This window comes from Elgaria multicarinata, chromosome 5, assembly GCF_023053635.1.
Source record: "Elgaria multicarinata webbii isolate HBS135686 ecotype San Diego chromosome 5, rElgMul1.1.pri, whole genome shotgun sequence".
NCBI lineage: Eukaryota > Metazoa > Chordata > Lepidosauria > Squamata > Anguidae > Elgaria > Elgaria multicarinata.
The window spans coordinates 118,056,378-118,079,104 of NC_086175.1; the positions used below are offsets into that span (position 1 = coordinate 118,056,378).

The following is a 22,727-nucleotide window of genomic DNA, read 5'->3' on the forward strand; positions in this document are numbered from 1 at the left end:
CTGTTCCTCGTGGCCCTCCCAGGCATTCCCTTCTCTTAGAGGACAGAGCTGTGCATGCCACACAGCCTGTCCTGCATCTCCTAAATTAGCCCGCTGCCCTACAGTGTGGTAAAGGATGCTATGCTGTTGCCAGCGTTGAAGTAAGATTCAGCTGCCAGTCCAGTCAGTTCCCGTACATGGAATGGAGGGTGTCTGTGTGTCATCTTGTGTTTGCCTCAGGCAGTTATTATTATTATTATTATTATTATTATTATTATTATTATTATTATTATTATTTATTACATTTATATACCACCCCATAGCCGAAGCACTCTGGGTGGTATGCAAATTTAAAAACAGTGAACATTAAAAAGAAATATACAAAATTTAAAACCATAAAAAGCATAAAATACAAACAAAAACAGACAATATCCATTTAAAAATAACTATTCTGGGGTCAGTTAAAAAAGCTCAGCGTATGCTGTTAAATGCTTTTAAATGCCTGGAAGAAGAGAAAAGCCTTGACCTGGCACTGAAAAGATAACAATGTTGGTGCCAGGCGAGCCTCGTCAGAGAGATCATTCCATAATTGAGGGGCCACCACTGAAAAGGCCCTTTCCCTGGTTGCCATTCTCCGAGCTTCCCTCGGGGTAGGCACCCGGAAGAGGACCTTAGACGTTGAGCGTAGTGTACAGGTAGGTTCATGTCGGGAGAGGTGTTCCGTCAGGTATTGTGGTCAGGCCTGGGTAAATCGATTGAAGAATGTTACTAGGTGTTGCTTTTCTCTTCAGAGTATTGTAATGTGGGGGAAAGCTATTCCATGTGGATTTTTCTCTGCTGTGCAATCCTTAAAGCCTCTCAGAGTGAGGACTTTATAACAGCCATGTTCAGTCGTTCATTTGAGGGGTGATCACTTGGGGTTGTATCCCCTTCTCCAGTTTGAGGCTCACTTTTGAACAGAGCCTACATGCATATGCTCAAATAGACATACACCATCTAGTACTCCGAGGAAATAGATGCATCCCAGCCAGTGGAGGCTGGTGACTCTGATGTCAGCAGTGAATCTGCTCTGGGTTTCCATCAGAACCAGTCAGAACTCTAAAGGATCTATCCAAGCTGTGTACCTGGGTGCTGCTGACTGCATGGTGCAAGTGGGATGCATTGCTTATGCCACTGCCCTTCATGTGTTCAAATGAATTCGTGAACGGGATTAATTTAAGTTAGAAATGTGAATAAATAGTGAAATTAGGCCATAACATGTGAAGCTTTGCCACAATTTCCTGGGAAATTGATTGCAGAGAGGATGGCAAAAAAAAAAAAAAAAAAGATCCCAATTTTATGATATATTCCAAAACATTGAAGTGGCAAATGAATGGGAATGTTCTGCAGCTGATTTTAAACCGAACTGGCTTCCAGAAGGCGCACAGGCAAACTTTCATATGGAAATAAATTCTATACAATTATTAGTAAAGGACAAATATTTTTAAAATGTCTCCTCTGCGGATGAGGGCTTCCCAGGTACTTGCTAAGTTTTAATTCAGGTTTCGAGCCAGTTTCTTGATCCATTGCAGTTCGCAAAGGATCCCGGAAGAGGGGAAGAGAGAGGGGAATAGAGCCACAGTGGGGCTTATGATCAGGCAAAACTAATAATTGCTGTCATAGCTAAGGATTGAGTGATTAAAAAAAGAAAAGAGAAGAGAAAGGGAACTGTACACCTAGGGATGATGGAAGAACCAGCGATTTCCAAGCTTAACAAAATTTTCTGGAAAATCACTTTGATTTCAACTTGCTTCCATTTTTTCCCCCACCCTGCTTTCTACCTTGTTTCAAATGGGGGAAATGTGCAACTGGGAATGGGGAAAATGCACATTTATGTGTACATTTCCCCAAAAGTATGCATTCCCCCCTCCCATTGACTAAAGTTTGACTATGGGCTCATCTATACCAAGCAGGATATTCCACTATGAAAGCGGTATATAAAAGACAGGAGCCACACTACTGCTTTATAGTGGTATTGAACTGCACTGCAGGATCTACGCTGGTACTGATTACACTGACAACTGTTGGGGCCCAGGACACATCTGCACCAAGCAGGATATAACACTATGAAAGCGGTATGAAAGTGGTATATAGTATGTTTCAATGGGCCCCAACAGTTGTCAGGGCACTTCAATACCACTATAAAGCAGTAGTGTGGCTTCTGCCTTTTATATACTGCTTTCATACCGCTTTCATAGTGGAATATCCTGCTTGGTGTAGATGAGCCCACAGTGTGTGTGGGGGGGGGTGTTTAATGCACATTTCAAAGTGATCATTTTTAAAATGAAAATATGCATTTTTCAAGCACGATTGCATATTCAGGACTTTGTGAACATTTCGGGGGGGGAGAAGTGCTCCTCCTTTCATTCACATTCTAGAGATCGCAAAAGGGCTGCGTTCGCATGATTTGCGAGAAAAAACAAAGCTCTTGTACATCTCTAATGGCACTGTCTGGGACCTTTGCTGTGGAAGGACGAGTCAAGCTAACCTAGACTGAGCTGAGAGTTAACAGAGAAGGAGACAAAGTTGAGGTTGAGAGCAGAGAGGCTGAGCCTGCAACAATGAGCTTCTACTTCTTCTGCCATCCTATAATACTCTTATAGTACTGTGTCTTTCCAATGCCGTTGAAGAGAAAGGGAAAAGATCCACCAACACTTTTGAAGTTGAGCGTGTGTGCTCAACTTCAAGAGTGTTGGTGGATCTTTTCCCTTTCTCTTCAGTTTACAGTGATGGTTTTTCTTTCCTGTAACACATGGCAGCCATAATTGTAATAACTTCCCATAAGGATCCCCTTACTTCCATACCTTTGATAGCAGATATCAAAAATTCTGGCAGTGTTATGTAAATCTGATACAGCATCAAACAGACATTTTGTGGCTAAATGTTTTAATTCAGGAATGGTGGTATGTCCAGCTCTGAAATGAAGGATGAGAGCATCAGCAACATGGGGGTTATAAAAGGCTAGAGTTTGATTAGTTTATGAGAAAGATCCTGAGAGAATGGACTTAGCTTGGCTTCACCCACCATGCCTTCCACTAAGGTAAATATAAAACTTTTTATACTGACTGTTAGATTGAGAAGAACCTAGGTTTTACTATGTTATCATCTTCATTGTACTTTTAGTGATTATAACGTGTGTGTATTTAGGAATCTGTCTCATCTCAGCTAAAGCTTGTAATTCTCTTAGACTGTTTGAATAGTCAATATATATTCTTTAATACCATATTTGCGCTTTTTATACTGTATTTCGTAATTGTGTTTTTAACCTGTTGGGTGTTTTATTGTGGTTTTAATTTTTGTGAACCGCCCAGAGAGCTTCGGCTATTGGGCGGTATAAAAATGTAATAAATAAATAAATAAATGTGTGCTTTCTGGCTGGAGAGAAGTTTCAGGAACCACTACCTATACATTAATTCTTGAAGCCCAAAACATTTGGTAAAGATTTGTAAATCTATCACTGAGTGGGATCTGTCCTTTAAACCTGTTGTATTCTCTCTTGATCTAGTGAATCTAGACCCAATAGACCCATTCAAGTTTGGGAGACAAGTTAGTTGGATGGAGCGAGGAGTTCTTATTCATTTCAATTGGAAGAGGAAATTCATTCTGGGTTTCAGTAAGAACCAGTCAGAACTCTAACATGCATAGTACCTTGTATTGCTCCTTTAGAGTTCTGACTGGTTCTGACTAAAACCCAGAGCAGATTCGCCATTCAACTGACATCGGAGCCACCTGCCTCCACTGAGTAAAGTTCACCCAAACTTTGAACCAATCAACCTGGTGGAGGAAAACTAGTGAGGGCCAACATTTAACTGATGGGGATAAGAGTTGAGGACATGCTTGGGCATGTTATTTTAAAAGGGTATTTTGATTCTGCTAGGTTACTATAATGGAGAATGTTCCTGATCTACCAATGAAACTGCTGGAGTCATCTGTGCACAGCAAAATTTTAACAACATCAGTTGCACTGATTAGCTATTCAGCAGGAATAACACCCAATCCAACCCTCTCCACTTTTCTTTCAGAAAAGTGAAAAAAGGATGCATGTCATCATCATTTTGAGCCTATAACATTCTGTATTTCCTGTTTTATATTCTCAAAAATGTAACCTTGTTGAGAATGATGACCATCTTTTGAGTATACTTTCCCATAGTCTTTTAGAAGCGTGAACATTTAGTCATTCTTTGCCACAATTTCCTTATCCATTCTCCCTTAGAAGGCGACTTCTATTTCTTCCTGTATTTTGCAACCAAAATACGTGGGCAGTGATATGCTTACAGTAATATGATCGCCGTATATACTTCAAGTCTGTGTATCCTTGATTGCGTCTCTAGCATCTATTGGCAGAGCCAGACGTTCTTTTAATTTTAAATTGTATTTTGTTGCCAGCATTGCAACACTGTACAGGAATTCTCATTGGCAAATTTCTAACTGGGCTTTTCACATGCAGCTGTTGCACCTGGATGGGAGGGTGTCATTATGCACAGTATATCACCTGCTTTCACCCACATATATAGCTAGATTGAGGTGAATACCAAAAAAAAAGTAAAATACCTGATGGATTACCTCTCCCAGCATGAACTGACCCACACACTGTTCACTGTTGAAGGCCCTTCTCCAGGTGCCTCCTCTGAGAGAGGCTCAGAAGGTGGCAATAAAGGAGAGGGCCTTCTCAGTGGTGCCCCCCATTATGGAATGATCTCCCCAATGAGGAATCCCTAGCACCAACATTGTTATCTCTTTGGCGCCAGGTTAAAACTGCCCTCTTCTCTCAGGCATTTGGCAATATATAATACATTCTTAATCAGGTTCTAGATTGTCTTTGCTTAATTGTTTAAAAATCTTTTTAATTATATGTCTCCTGTGTGTGTGTTGTGTGTCTATATGTTTTATGTAAATAGAGTGGCACTTTGCATAACATATTTTAATGGCTTTTAATCTTTGCGAACCACCCAGAGGGCGGTACAGAAATATAATAAATAAAGTGAATGAATGCAATGAATGAAAATATTAAAGACAGCATTTCCATCTAACAAACATGGACTTTTATGGTAACCGGTACACCTAGGGGTGGACCACATTACACCAGTTTTAAAATCTCTTCACTGGCTACCAATTAGTTTCCGGGCAAAGCATAAAGTGTTGGTTATTACCTTTAAAGCCCTACATGATTTGGGTCCAGGCTACCTGCGGGATCGCCATCTCCCGTGCAATCCTCCCCACACACTCAGGTCCTCTGGGAAGGATCTACTTCAGTCTGCCAAAATTAGGCTGACAAGTATTACCCAGAGGACCTTCTCTTCTGCTGCTCCCAGACTGTGGAATTGCCTGCCGGAGGAGACTCACCAACTTAACAGTCTTTTAGCATTTAAGAAATAAATAAAGACTGATCTATTCCTGCAGGCCTATCCAGTGGAATTTTAGGGTGTTTTTAGGATGTTTTGATAGTGTATACTATGCTTTTAATTCAGTTTTATGTATACTTATTGTTGTTCTCCGCCTCGATCCAAACGGAGAGGTGGGCAAGAAATAAAATTATTATTATTATTATTATTATTATTATTATTATTATTATTATTATTATTATTATCGCACTCTAAACTATCTCATACTTCCTCCACTGTCTTTAAAAAAAGAAAGAATAGGCAACGATAATAAGGATTTGGTAACATACAGGCTGGCCGACCCAACCATTAGGCATAGCGAGGCAGCTGCCTCAAGCAGCAGATGCAAAGCAATAGTAAGGTATTAGAGGAACACCCATGTAGGCCACATAGCTAGCCCTGAGCCTCCTAAGCTAGCCTGCTGCCCTCAGGTACAGCGGAGGATGCCATCCTGTTAATAGTGCTGAAATAGTGCTGCTAGTCCAGTTGGCTTCTGAATGTGGGATGGGGTGGCAGCATCTTGTCCTTTGGCTCAGGCAGACAAATGTCTTCACTAGTGCTGTGCCAAAAAATTCTCCTACAGATTTTTTGACCATTCTCATTCAATCTGATAGAAAATAATTTGCTTTCAAAAAGAAAATCACAGGAGAAGAAATTTCAGAGAAATCCTCATGAGTTTGGTTCAGGGTTCTTGTGCTTAACTTACTTATGAGATGTGTGAGCGTCCCTCTTTCATTGCACAATCATCTCTCGGAGAGACTGTAGCCTCCTTGGCTTCCTGCACTTCCTGCCCATGGAAAGATATCATAAATTTATTCTGCCTATATGGCCTTTTCAGAACAGGAAATGCAGGCAGCCTGGGAAACTGTGGAGCATTGGTGAGATGAGTAATATAAATAAACATATAGGCAGCACCGTCAGCCATCCCACAGTGATTAGTTTAGGTCAAAAACACCACCAATGCACATTCAAAATAAATTATAAACTGGCCTGAAAATGAGGCAGAAAAATGGAAGCCTCTGTCATGGTTTTATTCTTGGCTTTATATTTGATTCCTCGCTCTCCTTTATTCCTCATATTGAGGCAGTAGCTAAATCCTGTCGTTTTTTCCTGTATAATATTGCCAGGATTCGATCATTTTTGTCTGTCTCTTCTGCCAAGACTCTTGTTCATGCATTGGTTATTTCTCGGTTGGACTACTGCAACCTTCTTCTCACTGGCCTTCCTTCTTCTCACATCAGTCCGTTGGTTTCTGTTCACCACTCTGCTGCTAAGATCATCTTCTTGGCTCACCGCTCTGACCATGTTACTCCACTGCTGAAATTTCTTCATTGGCTTCCAATTCACTTCAGAATCCAATATAAACTTCTCCTGTTGACTTACAAAGCTTTTCACTGTCTAGCTCCTTCCTATCTCTCCTCTCTCATCTCACACTATTGCCCCGCTCGTGCTCTTCGCTCCTCTGATGCCATGTTTCTCGCCTGCCCAAGGGTCTCTACTTCCCTTGCTCGGCTTCGTCCATTTTCTTCTGCTGCCCCTTACGCCTGGAACGCTCTTCCAGAACATTTGAGAACTACAAGTTCAATCACAGCTTTTAAAGCTCAGCTAAAAACTTTTCTTTTTCCTAAAGCTTTTAAAACTTGATTTTGTTCTGACTTTATACTGTTAGTTTTACCCTACCCAGTGCCTGTTTACCCTACCCTGTGCCTGTTTGCATTCTCTTCCCCTCCTTATTGTTTTATTATGATTTTATTAGAATGTAAGCCTATGCGGCAGAGTCTTGCTATTTACTGTTTTACTCTGTACAGCACCATGTACATTGATGGTGCTATATAAATAATAATAATAATAATAATAATAATAATAATAATAATAATAATAATGGTGAAAGAAAACTTCCAGGAAATTCCTGAGATTTTTCTTTTCTTACTTCCTAGAAATAAAAGGACACTTTTCAGAACTCTCTTCCCATTATTATTATAATTATTATTATTAGGTGACTGCATCCCCACAATGCACTGGAGTGATGCTAGGTATGTGGGGTATTGTGCAGGATGCAAAATGGGGGGCAGGCTGCCAACTTGCAATAGCAATGCAAAAAACCCAAAAACCCTTAGGGGGAAAAAAGAAAAAGAAAGAAGCTATTCTACAACCCTTGCGAATGGTGATTCCTACCTATGAGAAATTGTTGGAGAATTACTCCTCCCCCTGGAGAAATTCGGTGAAATTGTCCCCCCAATTTCTCTGCCCACAAATATTTATTTATTTTATTTATTTATTTATTTATTTATTACATTTTTATACCGCCCAATAGCCGAAGCTCTCTGGGCGGTTCACAAAAATTAAAATCATCATAAAACAACCAACAAGTTAAAAATACAAATACAAAATACAATATAAAAAGCACAACCAGGATAAAACCACGCAGCAAAATTGATATAAGGTTAAAATACAGAGTTAAAACAGTATAATTTAAATTTAAGTTAAAATTAAGTGTTAAAATACTGAGTGAATAAAAAGGTCTTCAGCTGGCGACGAAAGGAGTACAGTGTAGGCGCCAGGCGGACCTCTCTGGGGAGCTCATTCCACAACCGGGGTGCCACAGCGGAGAAATAGGGTGGAGAATTTTGAGAGGACACTTGTGCACAGCTCTTGTCTTGACCCAGCACTGCATGCAGGTTCATATAAATTTAATAATAATAATAATAATAATAATAATAATAATAATAATAATAATAATAATTTGTTACCCACCTCTCCCTCTGGATCAGATTATCAGATCATCCTTTAACTGGTTGACAATCCTGCTTCTGATGTACCACTGTTGCTGATTTCCCTGGGCACTACAAATTTCAAGGACAGCACTATTTGAGTTATATTTCTTTGGGTTAAGCCACTAACCCTTTTGCAGCAAATGGTTAGTGAGCATGCTTAAACCGTGATCATATAGCCACCATGGTTACAAATGGTTCACATGCCACGCTAAGCCATAATGTTTAGCTCAAAATGCTTAATCAGCGTGGCTTAGCGTGTCATCTGAACAGGGTCAACAGGTATCTTTGCAAAGTTTATTGCATTTACAAATACACAAGTATAACGTAGGTGAAGGAAACAGGCTTGTTCTTCCTAGTGTGGGGAAAGGCATTGCAGGAGGTCAGTCAGACTCAGGGCTCATCTACACCAAGCAGGATGTTCCACTATGAAATCGGCACGAAAGCAGTATATAAAAGCAGGAGCCACACTACTGCTTTATAGCAGTATTGAAGTTCACTGCAGGATCTACACTACTGCTTTATAGTGGTAATGAAGTGCACTGACAATTCTTTGGGTCTATGACACATCTACACCAAGCAGGATAACACTATGAAAGTAGTATGAAGGTGGTATATGGTTTGTGTCAATGGGCCCCAACAGTTGTCAGTGCACTTCAATACCACTATAAAGCAGTAGTGTGGCTCCTGCCTTTTATATACCATTTTCATAGTGGAATATCCTGCTTGGTGTAGATGAGCCCTCAGAATTCAAAGAAGAAGAAAGACCAGAAATTTACCAGCCAACAGAGGACGCAGGGGAGGAGATTGTCCAAGGCCATAGCTAGACCTAAGTTTTATCCCTGGATCGTCCAGGGGTCAAACCTGTTCATCTAGGTGACACACAGGGGATCCAGTGCTCAGGCAGGGGCGAACCCTGGATGATCCCAGGATAAACCTTAGGTCTAGCTGTGGCCCAAAACTCTCCAGGAGTCAAGAATGAATCTTCCCAGCAACTTATCTGTGAGAATGCAGATGGCCCAGAGACCATCCCCTCCTCCTGGGAACTCAACCTCTGTCTGAGGAGGACGGAACATTGGAGTTGACAGATACCAGAGTCTGTCACAGGGTCAAGAGGGCAGAGTTGAGAGGAGGTGGGAGGTGGCCTCGTAGGGTAGTGGCTCGCGAAAGGCTTCTCAAGAAAGACCATCCCTGATTAAAAGTCTCTGTTGGAATCCTGGGAACAACTGTGCTAGAGTTGAAGGCAACTGCCTAGCTTGTTAGTCAAATTAAGTTTAGAACATAGCTCCTAGCATTCACACACCCTTCAGGTGAGAAGAGATACTTATTTGTTGAATAAAACTTTGTAGATTACACAGCAGATGTCTTCATTGTCTCATATCAGCAGGGTGGCTTGGAACCCCAACACTACCACACTTCAGTTCTCCAGGGACAGGCCCTGTACTCTCGTGTTGCCTTCAGCTAACACCTTACACACTTTCCATATGTCTTAGGATGAGGGAGCAACTCCTGCACATTTTAATGAAAATTTACCTAATTCTGCACTTTCAAACCAAAACACGTACTGTAACTCAGTTATCTTTTGAAATTCATACTTCTACGAATTTTGTCATGAAGCTTTCCAATCAAAAAATGTGTATATTGGTGGAACTTGAACATAAAAATACATATGTCATTGGAAAGCCAGTGTGGCTTAGTAGTTAGAGCATTGGACTAGGACTCAGGAGACCCAGGTTCAAGTCTCCACTCAGCCATAAGCTCACTGAGTGACTTTGGGCGATTCACTGACTTTCAGGGTTGTTGTGAGGATAAACAGAGAGGAGGAGAAGGAGGATTATGTAAGCCACCTTGAGTTCCTTGCAGGACAAAATGTGGGGCATAATAATAAGGGGAAAAACAAATTTAAAAAAAATTCAAGAAGGCATGATATTAGGAAAATTGTTGGCAAAAGTATGTATAATAAGCAAAATTCATTCAAAAAGACATGTATTAGGAGAAATGTGATGAACTTAATTTATGATTAGAAAAATGAGAAATGCAGAGAAACTGAGATGGATTCTCTCTCTCTCTCTCTCTCTCTCTCTCACACACACACACACACACACACACACACACACCTCTTTCATCAGCAGAGAGAATCCCCTTCCACAAATTCTGATACGAATCACTTTCAGACACAACGGGAAAATGACCAACTCTCTCCCGTCCACTGGCTGATGCTTCCTCATTGAGAATAAATCCCCCTACCAAAGAAATGGATGGGAATTGAATTTAAGGAAGTCAACTTCTCTATATTCTGCGGCTTTGGTGTAGGCAATGATGTAGGCCACTTCCTATCCTAAACTGGCATGAGTAAATCATTTTTTTAAAGGTACGTGATCATACTTTTTTCCCCCACACATTGCAGAATTACAATACTTAGAATATTACACAAACTCGCAAAACCACAGACGGTGTGACAAAATGAGTCATTAGGGGGCTACCACTAGATGCCTCTATATAAATTCTCCCTCTTTGGTTGGTAGACATCGAAGGACAAACAAGCCTTTCTCTTTAAACACACAGCTGTCAATAAGATCCAATATGAAGTACCTCTTGATCGGCACTGCACTTTTTCTGCCTTACTGCTTTGCTATCCCAGTAGCAACCATACCTGCAGCACAAAGTATTGGGGACTTCAAGTTTCTACAGGTAAGTATCATTAAAACCTTTATCAGTTGTACTGTACAGTGCATAAAGACTGTACTGCTACTATTCTTTAGTTGAGACTTTATATTTAATCAATTATTTGTTAGGTTTCTATGTAGGGAGGAAGCCAGTTTTATAGACAGCGGGTAATGCATTCATTCTGTGCCTTCACCCTGCCTTTCTTCTTACTAATTGAGTAAATAATAACTAAGGGTGCAATCCTATGCATGTTTAGACACAAAAAAAGTCCTACAACACCCAGCATTCTCTGGCTGGAGAACGCTGGGAATTGCAGGAATTTTTCTATCTAGACATGCATAGGATTGCACCCAAAATAAATAATTCCATCACATGGAGACAGAACAGATGTGGGCAGTGTTCTATATTGATATGCCCATCTTAATATCATTCTTTTATTAGGCCAACCAAAAGGGCACAAAATGTGCAAGCGTTTCAGATCTACAGCTCTCTTCACTGGGCAAGGTATTACAACAATCAGGTTGAGGGGGAGAGAGGAGAAAAAAGCAGAAGCCGTTGAAGGCACGACGTCTGCTTGATCAGATGGGTTGGGGAAGCAGGATTCTGTATGCAGATTCCCTATGGCAGACTGAAGGGGCTAGGTGGTGGAATTTATGGCTCACCAACAGGAATATAATGGCCAGCACACATTGAACTAGAGCAGCTTTTCCAGAGAGCTTCGGCTATTGGGCGGTATAAAAATGTAATAAATAAATAAATAAATAAATAAATAAATACCTAGTGCCCTCCAGAAATGGTGGACACCCACCATCCTGAGCCAACATGGTTGTGCTAGCTAAGTATGATGGGAGTTGTAGTCCACCACATCTGAAAGCCAACAAGTTTGGGAAGACTGGGCCAGAGTGTTGGATTTGGAGTGCCAGTTTCAGTTACCCACTCAGGAGTGGGAGCTGGTAACTCCAATTTTGGTGAGACTGAGGCCATAGCTAGACCTAAGGTTTATCCCTGGATCATTCAGGGGTCAAACCTGTTCATCTAGGTGACACACAGGGGAACCAGTGCTCAGGCAGGGGTGAACCCTGGATGATTCCAGGATAAACCTTAGGTCTAGCTGTGACCTGAGAATCCATTCTCAGCTTCAGCCAGAACGCTAAAGTTGCTGTCCAAGGTGCTGAAACATTCCCAAAATTTCTCTCTCTCCCATAATACTAGAGCCTAGGGGATCCCGGGATCAGGGAGGGATCATCCCTCCCTTGACCTGGGATAGAGCCCTACACTATGGGCCCAGTATTTTCACAGTCTTGGGTTGAGCCCAAGACCACGAATGTGTGGCCCGTTGCCGCAGAGCTGGGAGCCACGTACGGGGTGCAGGGCTCCTCAGGAGCACAGCACCTATTGGGGGTAGGGTGGGGGAATTGGGAAATTAAAGTATTTTTTTAAAAAAACACTTACCTTTCAGCGCTTGAGCACTCCTGCGCTCCTGTCGCTTTAAAAAGACAAAATGGCAGGTGCAACTCCTCTCCTTGTAAGGTCGTTGCACCTCACATGTAAACGGAGGAGGGATCTCGCGATAATCACTTCGCAGGATCTTCCCTCCTCCATCCTGGATTAAAAGGTAGGTCTAGCTAAGGCTTTATATTCCACTTTCATAGTGCAATATCCTTCTTGGTGCAGATTAGGTGTAACTGTTTTATCCTGACTGTCGGGATAAATGGAGAGGAGGAGGACCACGTAAGATGTCTTGGATTCCTTGCAAGAGGAAAAAAAGTGGGATATAAATTCAATAATAATAATAATAATAATAATAATAATAATAATAATAATTTTATTTACAAGATCTATATGCCATTTTACATCCAATAGGATTCTCAAGCGGTGAAGAATAACAGAAAAACAATCAAAATGCAAAATTAAAATATTTAAAATCAGATTATAACCCTAAAACCACGGCTGGTCAGTCAGGGAAGGCTTGTTTAACGTCCCTTGCAAAGTAAAACAAATGCAATCAGGACTGTGAAGTGACTTTCTTCTTTCTTTCCTGGTGCAGGTTTATCTCGACAAATTCTTCCCGACATTTCGTAAAGCCGCCGGCCATGGCATGGAAGAACAGCTCGAAGAAATGCAGAGATTCTTCCATTTGACTGTCACAGGAAAAATGGACGATGAAACAATGGCAATAATGAAGCAGCCTCGCTGTGGAGTCCCGGATGTTCCAGAATACCGCAAAGCTGCAGCAGTATCAAGGTGGAGGAGAAACACACTGACTTACAGGTTAGTTATATTTCAGCTTGCTGGCTTTCTGTTGAAACATAAGCAAAGCTGTTTCCTGAATATTAATATCTTATTTTTCTCTGTTGCTCAAAGGATTAATAACTACACTCCTGATATGCGTAGAGCCAAAGTGGATGAGGTGATAGCAAAGGCATTCAAGGTGTGGAGTGATGTGACCCCACTGCAGTTCAAAAGAATTTCATCACCAGCTGATATTGAAATTTTTTTTGCATATGGTGGTAAGTCTGCCTATATTTATTATCTAGCCTCCCCCGCCCTCCTTTGCACTTTTCACACCGGGGCCTAATCTACACCAAGCAGGATGTAGCACTATGAAAGTGGTGTATGGTCTGTGTCTATGGGCCCCAACAGTTGTCAGTGCACTTCAATACCGCTATAAAGCAGCAGTGAAGATCCTGCAGTGCACTTCAATACCGCTATAAAGCAGTAGTGTGGCTCCTGCCTTTTATATACCACTTTCATAGGGCAATGTCCTGCTTGGTGTAGATTAGGCCCAGGAGAAAATGTGATCTTTTCTGAAACGTTACCCATCACAGAATTGACACTGAGCTAAATATGCAATAAAAATGACTGGCACGCTTTCACTGTTCGTTCTCTGAGTTCTTTGTCCTTAAATAGTGTCCAAGATAATTTGCTCACTGAATAGGGATGTTGGAGAAATCCACGATGGAATCAAATGAGTTCAGATTTCTATGAATCTGGCCTACAGATTCCATAGCAGACCGTTTTTTTCAAGCTGCATGGAATCCACAGACTTGCAGACTGAGTGGGTTTTTTACTTTCCAGAATCTCGTCAAATTCAGTTGTAGAAAAATATGCATCATCATCATCATCAACAACAACACTAGCTGAACATGTGCATTTCCCCCACAAGCTAAAGCATGAAGGTGCACATTTTGGCGGTATTCGTGCATTTGGGGGGATTTATGCATTTTCACAAATGTGAATTTGCACATATTTGGGAAATTGGTAAAAAAAAACCTATTCTATCAATGAGTGGATGACAGCACCTGACAATCTGCGAATCACAGACAGAATGAACTTTACAAAATCCATACTTCACATAAAGTAACTGTGCCTAATGTAACTGCTGTGTTTTGTACTGAAAATAACTATTATTTCCTTACAAATTTAGCCCATGGTGATGGTGGCCCTTTTGACGGAAGAGGAGGAACTTTGGCTCACGCTTATTTTCCTGGATCAGGCCTAGGAGGAGATGCTCATTTTGATGAAAGTGAACACTGGTCAGAATACAACAGAGGTGAGCCATTCCTTAAGAAGTATTTTTGCTTGTTTGTACATTGCTTAATTGATTCGTTGATTTCAAGTATTCATGTCCCTTCTTTCAATACACAGTGTAAACAAGGCAAGCTACAAGCCATGAACAATTAATCAGTCATAAAATAACAACTGTCATGACAAAATATCAAAAGCGGCAATCAACAATAAACACAAATTAAGGTTGCAGATACGGACAATGACCAGTATGTAGGCCAGATACAGCTCCATGTGGGCTTCTCAGCTGGCCTTCCTCCACCCCTTCTTACTGCCAGGGAAATCTCTTATCCCTCATGGGTGGGGGGTTGTGAAGGAATCACTGCTCAGTGATTCAGTCCTGCTGGCTTTTGAGGCTTCTCCTGCTGAATAGACAGACATGTAGAGGCTTCATAGTTGGGATGCTATTTGAAAGTGCTGCTGAGTGATTCAGTCCTTCTTACTTCTTAGTAGGCATCCAGAAGCTTGTCCTGCTTACTTCTGAGTAGGCTGAAAATCACTAAGTATCACATTTTGGCCCTGCCTTTAGCCATGCCCACAAATGGAATGTGCCCCCCAAGACCTTTCCCAGGTTGGAATTTGGCCCTTCCACTGAAACGGTTTCCTTGCTCTTTTACACAAACTTAGCAGGAAGTAAGTCTCATTGCACTCCATGAAATATATGCATCTCAATCCCAATATATATATAAAAAAATGTAAGAGCACTTCACCAAGCTGTTCCTCTTTTCCAAGGGAATCTTCCTAGCACAACTTAAGGCAGTTTTCCTCCTGTCCGCACTGCATGTGCAGGGCAATGTAGACTATGCACAGGGGGGCCCAGACCACATGAAGGAAAGTTGTGATATTGTCGTGTAAAACTCCCTATCATATTTTGCCAGTGTTCGATGGTACAACATGTGGCAAGCGCTGTGCGCAGAAAATGATGAGAGCCCAAATGGTTGTGTACCTGGGACTGTACTTCAAGGGTAGAATACACATTTTGCATGAATAAAGTCCCAGGTTAAACTTCTGAAATCTTCAGTGAAAGTATTTCAGATGGAATTAATTTATGGTACCTTTGATGTTATATACTTAACACTGATCTGATTCTCTCCTTTTTCTTCTCCTGTATTTTAGAGGTCAACCTCTTCCTTGTTGCTGCACATGAACTTGGCCATTCCTTGGGGCTGGACCATTCAAATGTTCGTGGGGCTTTGATGTTCCCTACCTATTCTTACCAGAATCCAAATAACTTCAGGCTCCCATCTGATGACAGGCGAAGAATTCAGAGATTATACGGTAATTTCAATGTGAATTGTCTGTTTCCTCTGATTAAATATACCAGCCCCACAAAAAACAGGCTAATTCAATAATCACACTGGTTCTTAATATTAAACTGCATATTCAAGGAGTACATTGGAGGGTGTGTAAGAGTGGTGAGCTGAAACAAGAAAGAATCTTGTGGCACCTTAATCACTAACATAATTATTATGGTTTAAGCCTTCACAGCAGGGCTGTTGCCAAGAGTTGACATGGTTGGATCATACTATAAAAACGCAGGTTCTTGGTCTTGCTCCCTGATATACCCATCTGCATTATTTTAATGGGGCACTTACAGTATTACATGAAAATACTAGCACAAGGAATCTCTTTCACCCAAAGAACCTGTGCAATATGGTGCAGAAAAGGGCAACTAAAATGATCAAGTGACTGGAATATCTGCCCTAAGAGGGAAGGTTACAACAGCTGGGATTGTTCAGCTTCGAAAAAGGGAGGCTAAGGGGACGCCTGATAGAGGTGTACAAAATTATGCATGGTGGATAGGGTGGATAGGGAATGTGGATAGGGAGACATTTTTCTCTCTTTCCCATAATATTAGAACCTAGGGTCATCCCATGAAGTTGATTAGTGGAAGATTCAGGACTTCTTCACACAGCGCATAATTAAACTATGGAATTCACTAACACAACATGCAGTGATGACCATCAATTTGGATGGCTTTAAAAAGGGATCGGGTGATTTCCTGGAACCAAAGGCTATCAATGACTACTATTCCTGATGGCTAGGTGTTCCTTCCTGTATCAAAGACAGTAAGCATATTTACATCGGTCACTGAGGAATATGGGCAAAAGGATGCTGTTGCACCTGTGTCCTGCTTGTGGGTCCCTGGTTGACAGCTGGTTGGCCACTGTGTGAGCAGAGTTCTGGACTAGATGGACCCTTGGTCTGATCAGGACTGATGTCAAGGTGAAGCTCCAGCAGCAGCCCACTGACAAGGGCCCACTAGAGTTACTTTTCCTCTTTACCATTGCAGCTGCTTGTTCGCCTGCTTCTCATTCTGGCCCAGACAATGTTGGTAGTGGTTACTTATTTATTTCTCCGAAACAATCTCTCCTTTTTCTTCCACAGGAATGAGGAAATGAACCCCTTGAAGAACCTCATTACGCATTTCAGCGACATCAAATATTTATATCTTGTGCTGGTCACATTTGTTTTAGATGAATGAAATATCCCTTTTTAATCATAAAGCCAAATGTCCTTAATTATTTTTTGTAAAGTGCCTTGGTTGTTTTCCAAAAGGAGGAATAGAAGTACAATAGAAGTCAATAAATAAATTCAAGTTATTTTTTACTTATGGAGTAATTATTATAGAAGCAACTGCCTCAACCTCCAGATATATTTGCAAGGCAGCATACAATACAAAACAATGACATTCAATACAAACAAGGATCATAAATAAAATCAGCAGCTCCGAAATTGAGCCGCCCCAAAATTAAGAATTATCCCAACATTAAGAAAAGGCCATGAGTATTCCTTGCCACCACGACCACCTGAGCTTCTCCAGTTAGCGCTGAGTCCAGGACCACTCCCAGACTGCACAGCTGGCTGTTCAGAGAGAATGCCTTCTGAACTAAAACCAGATGTATTCCTCTATTTAGATTGGTTGACTTCCCTACCGACAGGTCCCCCAACTTGTCTGGACTCCAACTTGTCTGTTTCTTCCCCTCTTCCATCCCCAAGTCATCTCCAGACACGAGTTGTTTCCCCTCTCTTATATACTTGCAATACATCAATTTGGCCATGCCCAGAAATTGCTGTGTCTGAAAAAAGAGATTTATTGGTGGAATTGAGTGTTTCCTCCATTGTACCTGTCCATATGTTTAAATAGGTTCTGTTACCCTAGACCAGCAAGAAGATCCACACTTCACATATTGATACTTGTCTTCGTTTGACTATGCTGCTAAGATAATCCAACAAATATTTACTGGGTGTAATGTTACAGCATGGCCCGTAATTACTGTGGTAATTATGTTTGTAGATGCTATACATTCTGTTTGGTGATCTCATTTCATAATATTACAGTTGTCCATCTTTAAACACAGACATATATCATGATCTATCTTAACTACATTCAAGGATTCTCATTGAACCTCAACTTCTGATTAAATACAAAAAGAAATTACTGATTCATTTTATGTTTTATATATTCTCCCATGATTCTAAGGTGACATGGATTGTCCCTTCAATTTGGTCTCTTTTTTCACTCACTAAAACTGGTATGCAGTGAATTTAATACACTTGACTTCTTTCTGATTTAAAGTTGCCCACGGTCTGTTTTTATTCTTTTGCATCCAAGATAACATCAATGTGTCTACTTCTCTAGCCTACCTGTTTGCAATTGAGAGACAGTTTCTATTACCCTGTTCAGACAACATGCTAAGCCTCAGTGCTTAAGCATTTTGAGCTAAATATTATGGCTTAGATGTCATGTGAATCATTCCTAACCATGGTGGCTACATAACCACAGTTTATATAGCCACCTCTCAGGCCATGACTAGACCAGGGTATATCCCGGGGTGATACTCAGGATCCCGGGCTCAGGGAGGGATCAACCCTCCCTGGCCCCGGGATATAGCCTACCCCTTTGGGCCTGGTATTTTCCGCGGTCTTGGGCTGAGCCCGAGACCACTGAACGTGTGGCCTGTTTTTGCAGCTTTACCCTGGCTACGCACGATTATTCGTGCGTAGCTGGGAGCCGCGCACGGGGCGCAGGGTGGGGGGAGTGGGAAAAACGATTTTTTTTTAAAAAAAAAAAACTTAGCTGGGTGCACAAGCGTTCGTGCGCACCCATCCCTTTAAGAACAAAAAAATGGTGGGCGTGACAGCTCTCTTTGTGAGCTCGTCGTGGCTCGCATGTAAATGAGGGCAAGATCCTGCGATAGCTGCATCACTGGTTCTCCCCTTCTCTCGCCTGAATTTTAAGGTAGGTCTAGCAAACACCTCAGTAACCATTTGCCACAAAAGGGTTAATGGCCTAACCATGGCTTAGTGTGTTGTCTGAACAGGCCCACTGTCAGGTGTACCAAAGTGTATAAATACACAGAGCTTAAAATCTGAGTGCCAGGATTGGGGAGAAAAACACTCTGGGTAGTGCAGCTAGAGTGCAGCCACTCTGGGTAGTCCACCACGGCTTTCTAGATAAACCCTGAAACATTTGTTTGCTCAAAGCAGAACAACAGGCACCCGCCAAGATCTCATGTCAATTATTAAATACAAAATAAGAGTTCAAGTCAGCTTCACAAGAAGTCAAGGAAATGAGTTCATATTTATACGTTAATAGCTAATGAAAAACAAATACAGATATCGACTGTGCTAAGTTACAGTCAAGGGCAAGCAAGAACCTTGATTATCTCTTCTCATTGTTTTCATGGAGAGGGTGCAGAGGAGATGCAACGGGGATGATCAGGGGTCTGGAAACAAAGCCCTATGAGGAGAGACGGAAAGAACTGGGCATGTATAGCTTGGAAAAGGGAACACTGAGGGGAGTCATGATAACACTTTTCAAATACTTGAAAGGTTGTCACACAGAGGAGGGCCAAGATCTCTTCTCGATCCTCCCAGAGGACAGGACATGGAATAGTGGGCTCAAGTTACAGGAAGCCAGATTCCGGCTGGACATCAGGAAAAACTTCCTGACTGTTAGAGCAGTGCGACAATGGAACCCATTACATAGGGAAGTTGTGGGCTCTCACACACAATAGAGGCATTCAAGAGGCAGCTGGACAGCCATCTTTCAAGTATGCTTTAAGCTGGAATCTTGCACTGAGCAGAGAATTGGCCTCAATGGACTTATAGCCCCCTTCCAAGTCTACTAGTCTATGATTCTATGAATTACAAAACAGTACTGTATGTCCTGCCTGTGTCCAAGGCTAGCCAAGTTATTTTGACACCTAAGTGAATAAAATCTCACAAGTGTCTCTCCCCCTACCCTGGCAGTAAAAAGACAAAACATGGGTCTGTTCAGACAACATGCTAAGCCATGGTTAGGCTGCTAACCCTTTTGCAGCAAATGGTTAATGAGCATGTTAAAGCTGTGTTTAGGTAGCCACCATGATTAGGAATGGATCACACGACACACTAAGTCATGGTTCACATGACATGTTAAGCCATAACGTTTAGCTCAAAACGTTTAATCACTGTGGCCACAGCTAGACCTCAGGTTTATCCTGGGATCATGCAGGGTTCACCCCTGCCTGAGCACTGGATCCCCTGCGTGTCACCTAGATGAACAGGTTTGACCCCTGAACGATCCAGGGATAAACCTTAGGTCTAGCTATGGCCTGTGGCTTAGTTTGTCATCTGAGCAGGGTATATATTAAATAACTAACCATTTGCTGTCATTTCATGATATCCAAAAAGAGCTACCTGAGGTGGCTGCCTCACTCTGTCTAATGGTCGGACTGGCTCATCGTCTTCTCTCATGCTTTAAAAGGTTTTTAATAAAATTCAAGACCCCTTATAATAGCCTCATCTGCTGCTTTCATCTGCTTTTACTTGCTGAATCTACTGTTTTATTTGCTGTTCTCACTACGGGCTCATCTACACCAAGCAGATATTTCACTATGAAAGTGGTGTGAAAGCAGTATATAAAAGGCAGGAGCCACACTACTGCTTTAAAGTGGTACTGAAATGCACTGACAACTGTTGGGGCCCATTGATACATTCCATATACTGCTTTCATACCACTTTCATAGTGTTATATCCTACTTGGTGCAGATGTGTCCTGAGCCCCAACAGTTGTCAGTGCACTTCAGTACCACTATAAAGCAGTAGTGGAGATCCTGCCTTTTATATACTGTTTTCATACTGCTTTCATAGTGGAATATCCTGCTTGGTGTAGATGAGCCCATTACATGTTGATATTTTTTTTTTAATTGGGTATTGGTATTTTATTTGTAAGCAGCCTTGAGACTATTTGGGGAAATATGGGAAATGAATTGATTAATGTTTAATAATCAATTAATGATTATTCATTCCATGGGTTCGATCCAAACTTGTCCATCCACCAAAAAGGGGCTCCTTGTACTGGTGGAGGGAATTGGGATCCAGCAGAACCATCCCACTGGAAAAAGGGGGCAAGGTGCCAATTTCCACTAATTCCTCCTTTTCCATGCAACTCCCAGCACCACCTTGTACACTGTTCTGGAGGGTCCCCCAACTCTCCAAAGCAGATTTTTAGGAGCATATTGGAGGGGGGGTGAGAGTAAATGCGTGAAAAAACTAACCCTCTTCCACCTGTGGGATCATCCAGTTTGCGGAGTTCCACGGCATGTCTCCTCCTGCTGTTTTTCCTGGAATCATCCAGGGGTCGTCCCTGTGCATCCAAATGACACACAGGGGATCCCGGGAGCAGACAGGGACAATCCCTCCATTTTCCTAGGATAATCCTTAGGTGTAGAAAGGGCCCCAGTCCACAAAACTCCGCATTCAAACCCATATTTATGCATGGTAAACTGCAGATCCCCAGCATTTATACACAGTGAAATACACACACAAGCATGTTTATAATATATATGAAAACCTAAACTTGGCTTCCCACACTAATTTCCACACCAAAGTGCTTTACATAAATAAAACCAGTCTTTGACATGGCCTTAATCACACCTTCCTTTTGAAGGAAAAGGAAGAATAATTCTTCATTGTGTTTCTGGTAGGGGTGTGCACGGACCCCCCACTCCGCCCCACGGGCCAATCCGAAAATTTCGGATCGGCCCGCTCCACTCTGCGCCGCTCTGCCCATACTCCGCTCCTCTTCGCTGCGGAGCTCTGGTTCCGAATCGGAGCTCCGCAGTGGAGGGGAGTGGCGCCAGGTAAGGCCGGGAGAGGAGGGCGGGGGGGTTACCGGGCCCTGCCGCCGTCGCCGCCTGTGCGGCGACAGCGGCAGAGCCCGGTAAGGGACCAAGGGGGAGGGAGGCCTTACCTGCCTCATTCTGCGGTCCGTCGGCTTCTTCAATTGAGCCCGCGGTTCAACCAGGAAGTCTGGGCCGCAAGTGCGGCCTAGACTTCCTGGTTGAACCGCGGGCTCAATTGAAGAAGCCGACAGACCGCGGATGGACACAGGTAAGGGAGAGGAGGGGGGTTTACCGGGCTCTGCTGCTGTCGCCGCATTGGCGACAGCGACAGCGGCAGGGCCCGGTAAACCCCACTTACCTTTCCGGCGGAGCTCCGGATCGAGGCGAAGGATCCACCTTCACCTCGATCCTCTTCGCCACGCTCCGCCGGCCCCCCAATCCTCTTCACCTCCGCCTTAAGGGCAGGCGAAGCCCCCCGCTCCGCTTCTAATTCGCAGGTCCGATTAGGAGCGGAGCACATCCCTAGTTTCTGGACTTGATTTGCTTACATTTTTAAAAGATTTTCAGCAGCATACAAATCTATAAATAAACTACCACAATCATCAATACTTCCCAGTAAAATCATTAATATTTAATTATCCAAAAATAGAAAAGTGGGATGGCACATGGTTATTCTTTAGAAATAACTTAATCATTGGAACTTCCTCATGGGGGAGGGATTTAATGAGCTCTCTCATACTTTCTAAAGGGCCTTGAATAGATAAGAACAGGCCGTTGCTAGACCAGGGTTTAGCCCGGGGTGAACCCCTGACTTGCTCCTGTGCGTCCAAATGATGCACAGGGAATCCCGGACTCAGGCAGGGGTACCCTCCCTTGCCCCAGGGTATTTGGCTACAGTTGTAGCCTGGTATTTCCCGCGTTCTTGGGCTGAGCCCAAGAAAGCAAGCGTGTAGACCTTTCCACCACTTTTCCAGGCTACTGCAATTATTCGCAAGTAGCCAGGAAAAGCGGCGGACGGGGTGCAGCGCTCCACAAGAGCTCTGGGCCCCTCGGGGCGGGGGGGAGATCAGAGCCAGGGGGGAGTGGGGAAACCTTTTTTTAAAAAAAGAAAAACTCACCTTGGTCGTTAGTGCGCTCCTGCGCACCCGGCCCTTTAAGAATGAAAAAAGATGGCGGACATGACGAGGCTTTCCTGCAGCCTGTAGCGTCTG

At 42.6% G+C, this 22,727-nt stretch overlaps 2 protein-coding genes across 2 annotated transcripts in view; one reads left to right on the plus strand and one right to left on the minus strand.

Annotated features, from left to right (window-relative positions):
* YAP1 (Yes1 associated transcriptional regulator) overlaps positions 1 to 22,727 on the minus strand; it is a 451,661-nt gene that overhangs the window by 139,644 nt on the left and 289,290 nt on the right. The gene's annotated exons all lie outside the window — the stretch shown is intronic.
* Positions 10,721 to 16,860, plus strand: LOC134399216 (macrophage metalloelastase-like). Its single transcript, XM_063127129.1, has 6 exons — positions 10,721 to 10,861; positions 12,885 to 13,108; positions 13,202 to 13,347; positions 14,265 to 14,390; positions 15,521 to 15,682; positions 16,793 to 16,860. The coding sequence occupies exons 1-6, from the start codon at positions 10,754 to 10,756 to the stop codon at positions 16,804 to 16,806; spliced, it is 780 nt and encodes a 259-aa protein (XP_062983199.1). The 5' UTR covers positions 10,721 to 10,753; the 3' UTR covers positions 16,807 to 16,860.

Bases quoted from the DNA above. Each gene is read 5' to 3' on its own strand.
- LOC134399216 (XM_063127129.1), top strand. From the start codon at position 10,754: ATGAAGTACCTCTTGATCGGCACTGCACTTTTTCTGCCTTACTGCTTT. The intron at 13,109-13,201 runs GTTAGTTATATT...TGTTGCTCAAAG, and splicing joins AGAAACACACTGACTTACAG to GATTAATAACTACACTCCTG. The intron at 13,348-14,264 runs GTAAGTCTGCCT...TTACAAATTTAG, and splicing joins AATTTTTTTTGCATATGGTG to CCCATGGTGATGGTGGCCCT.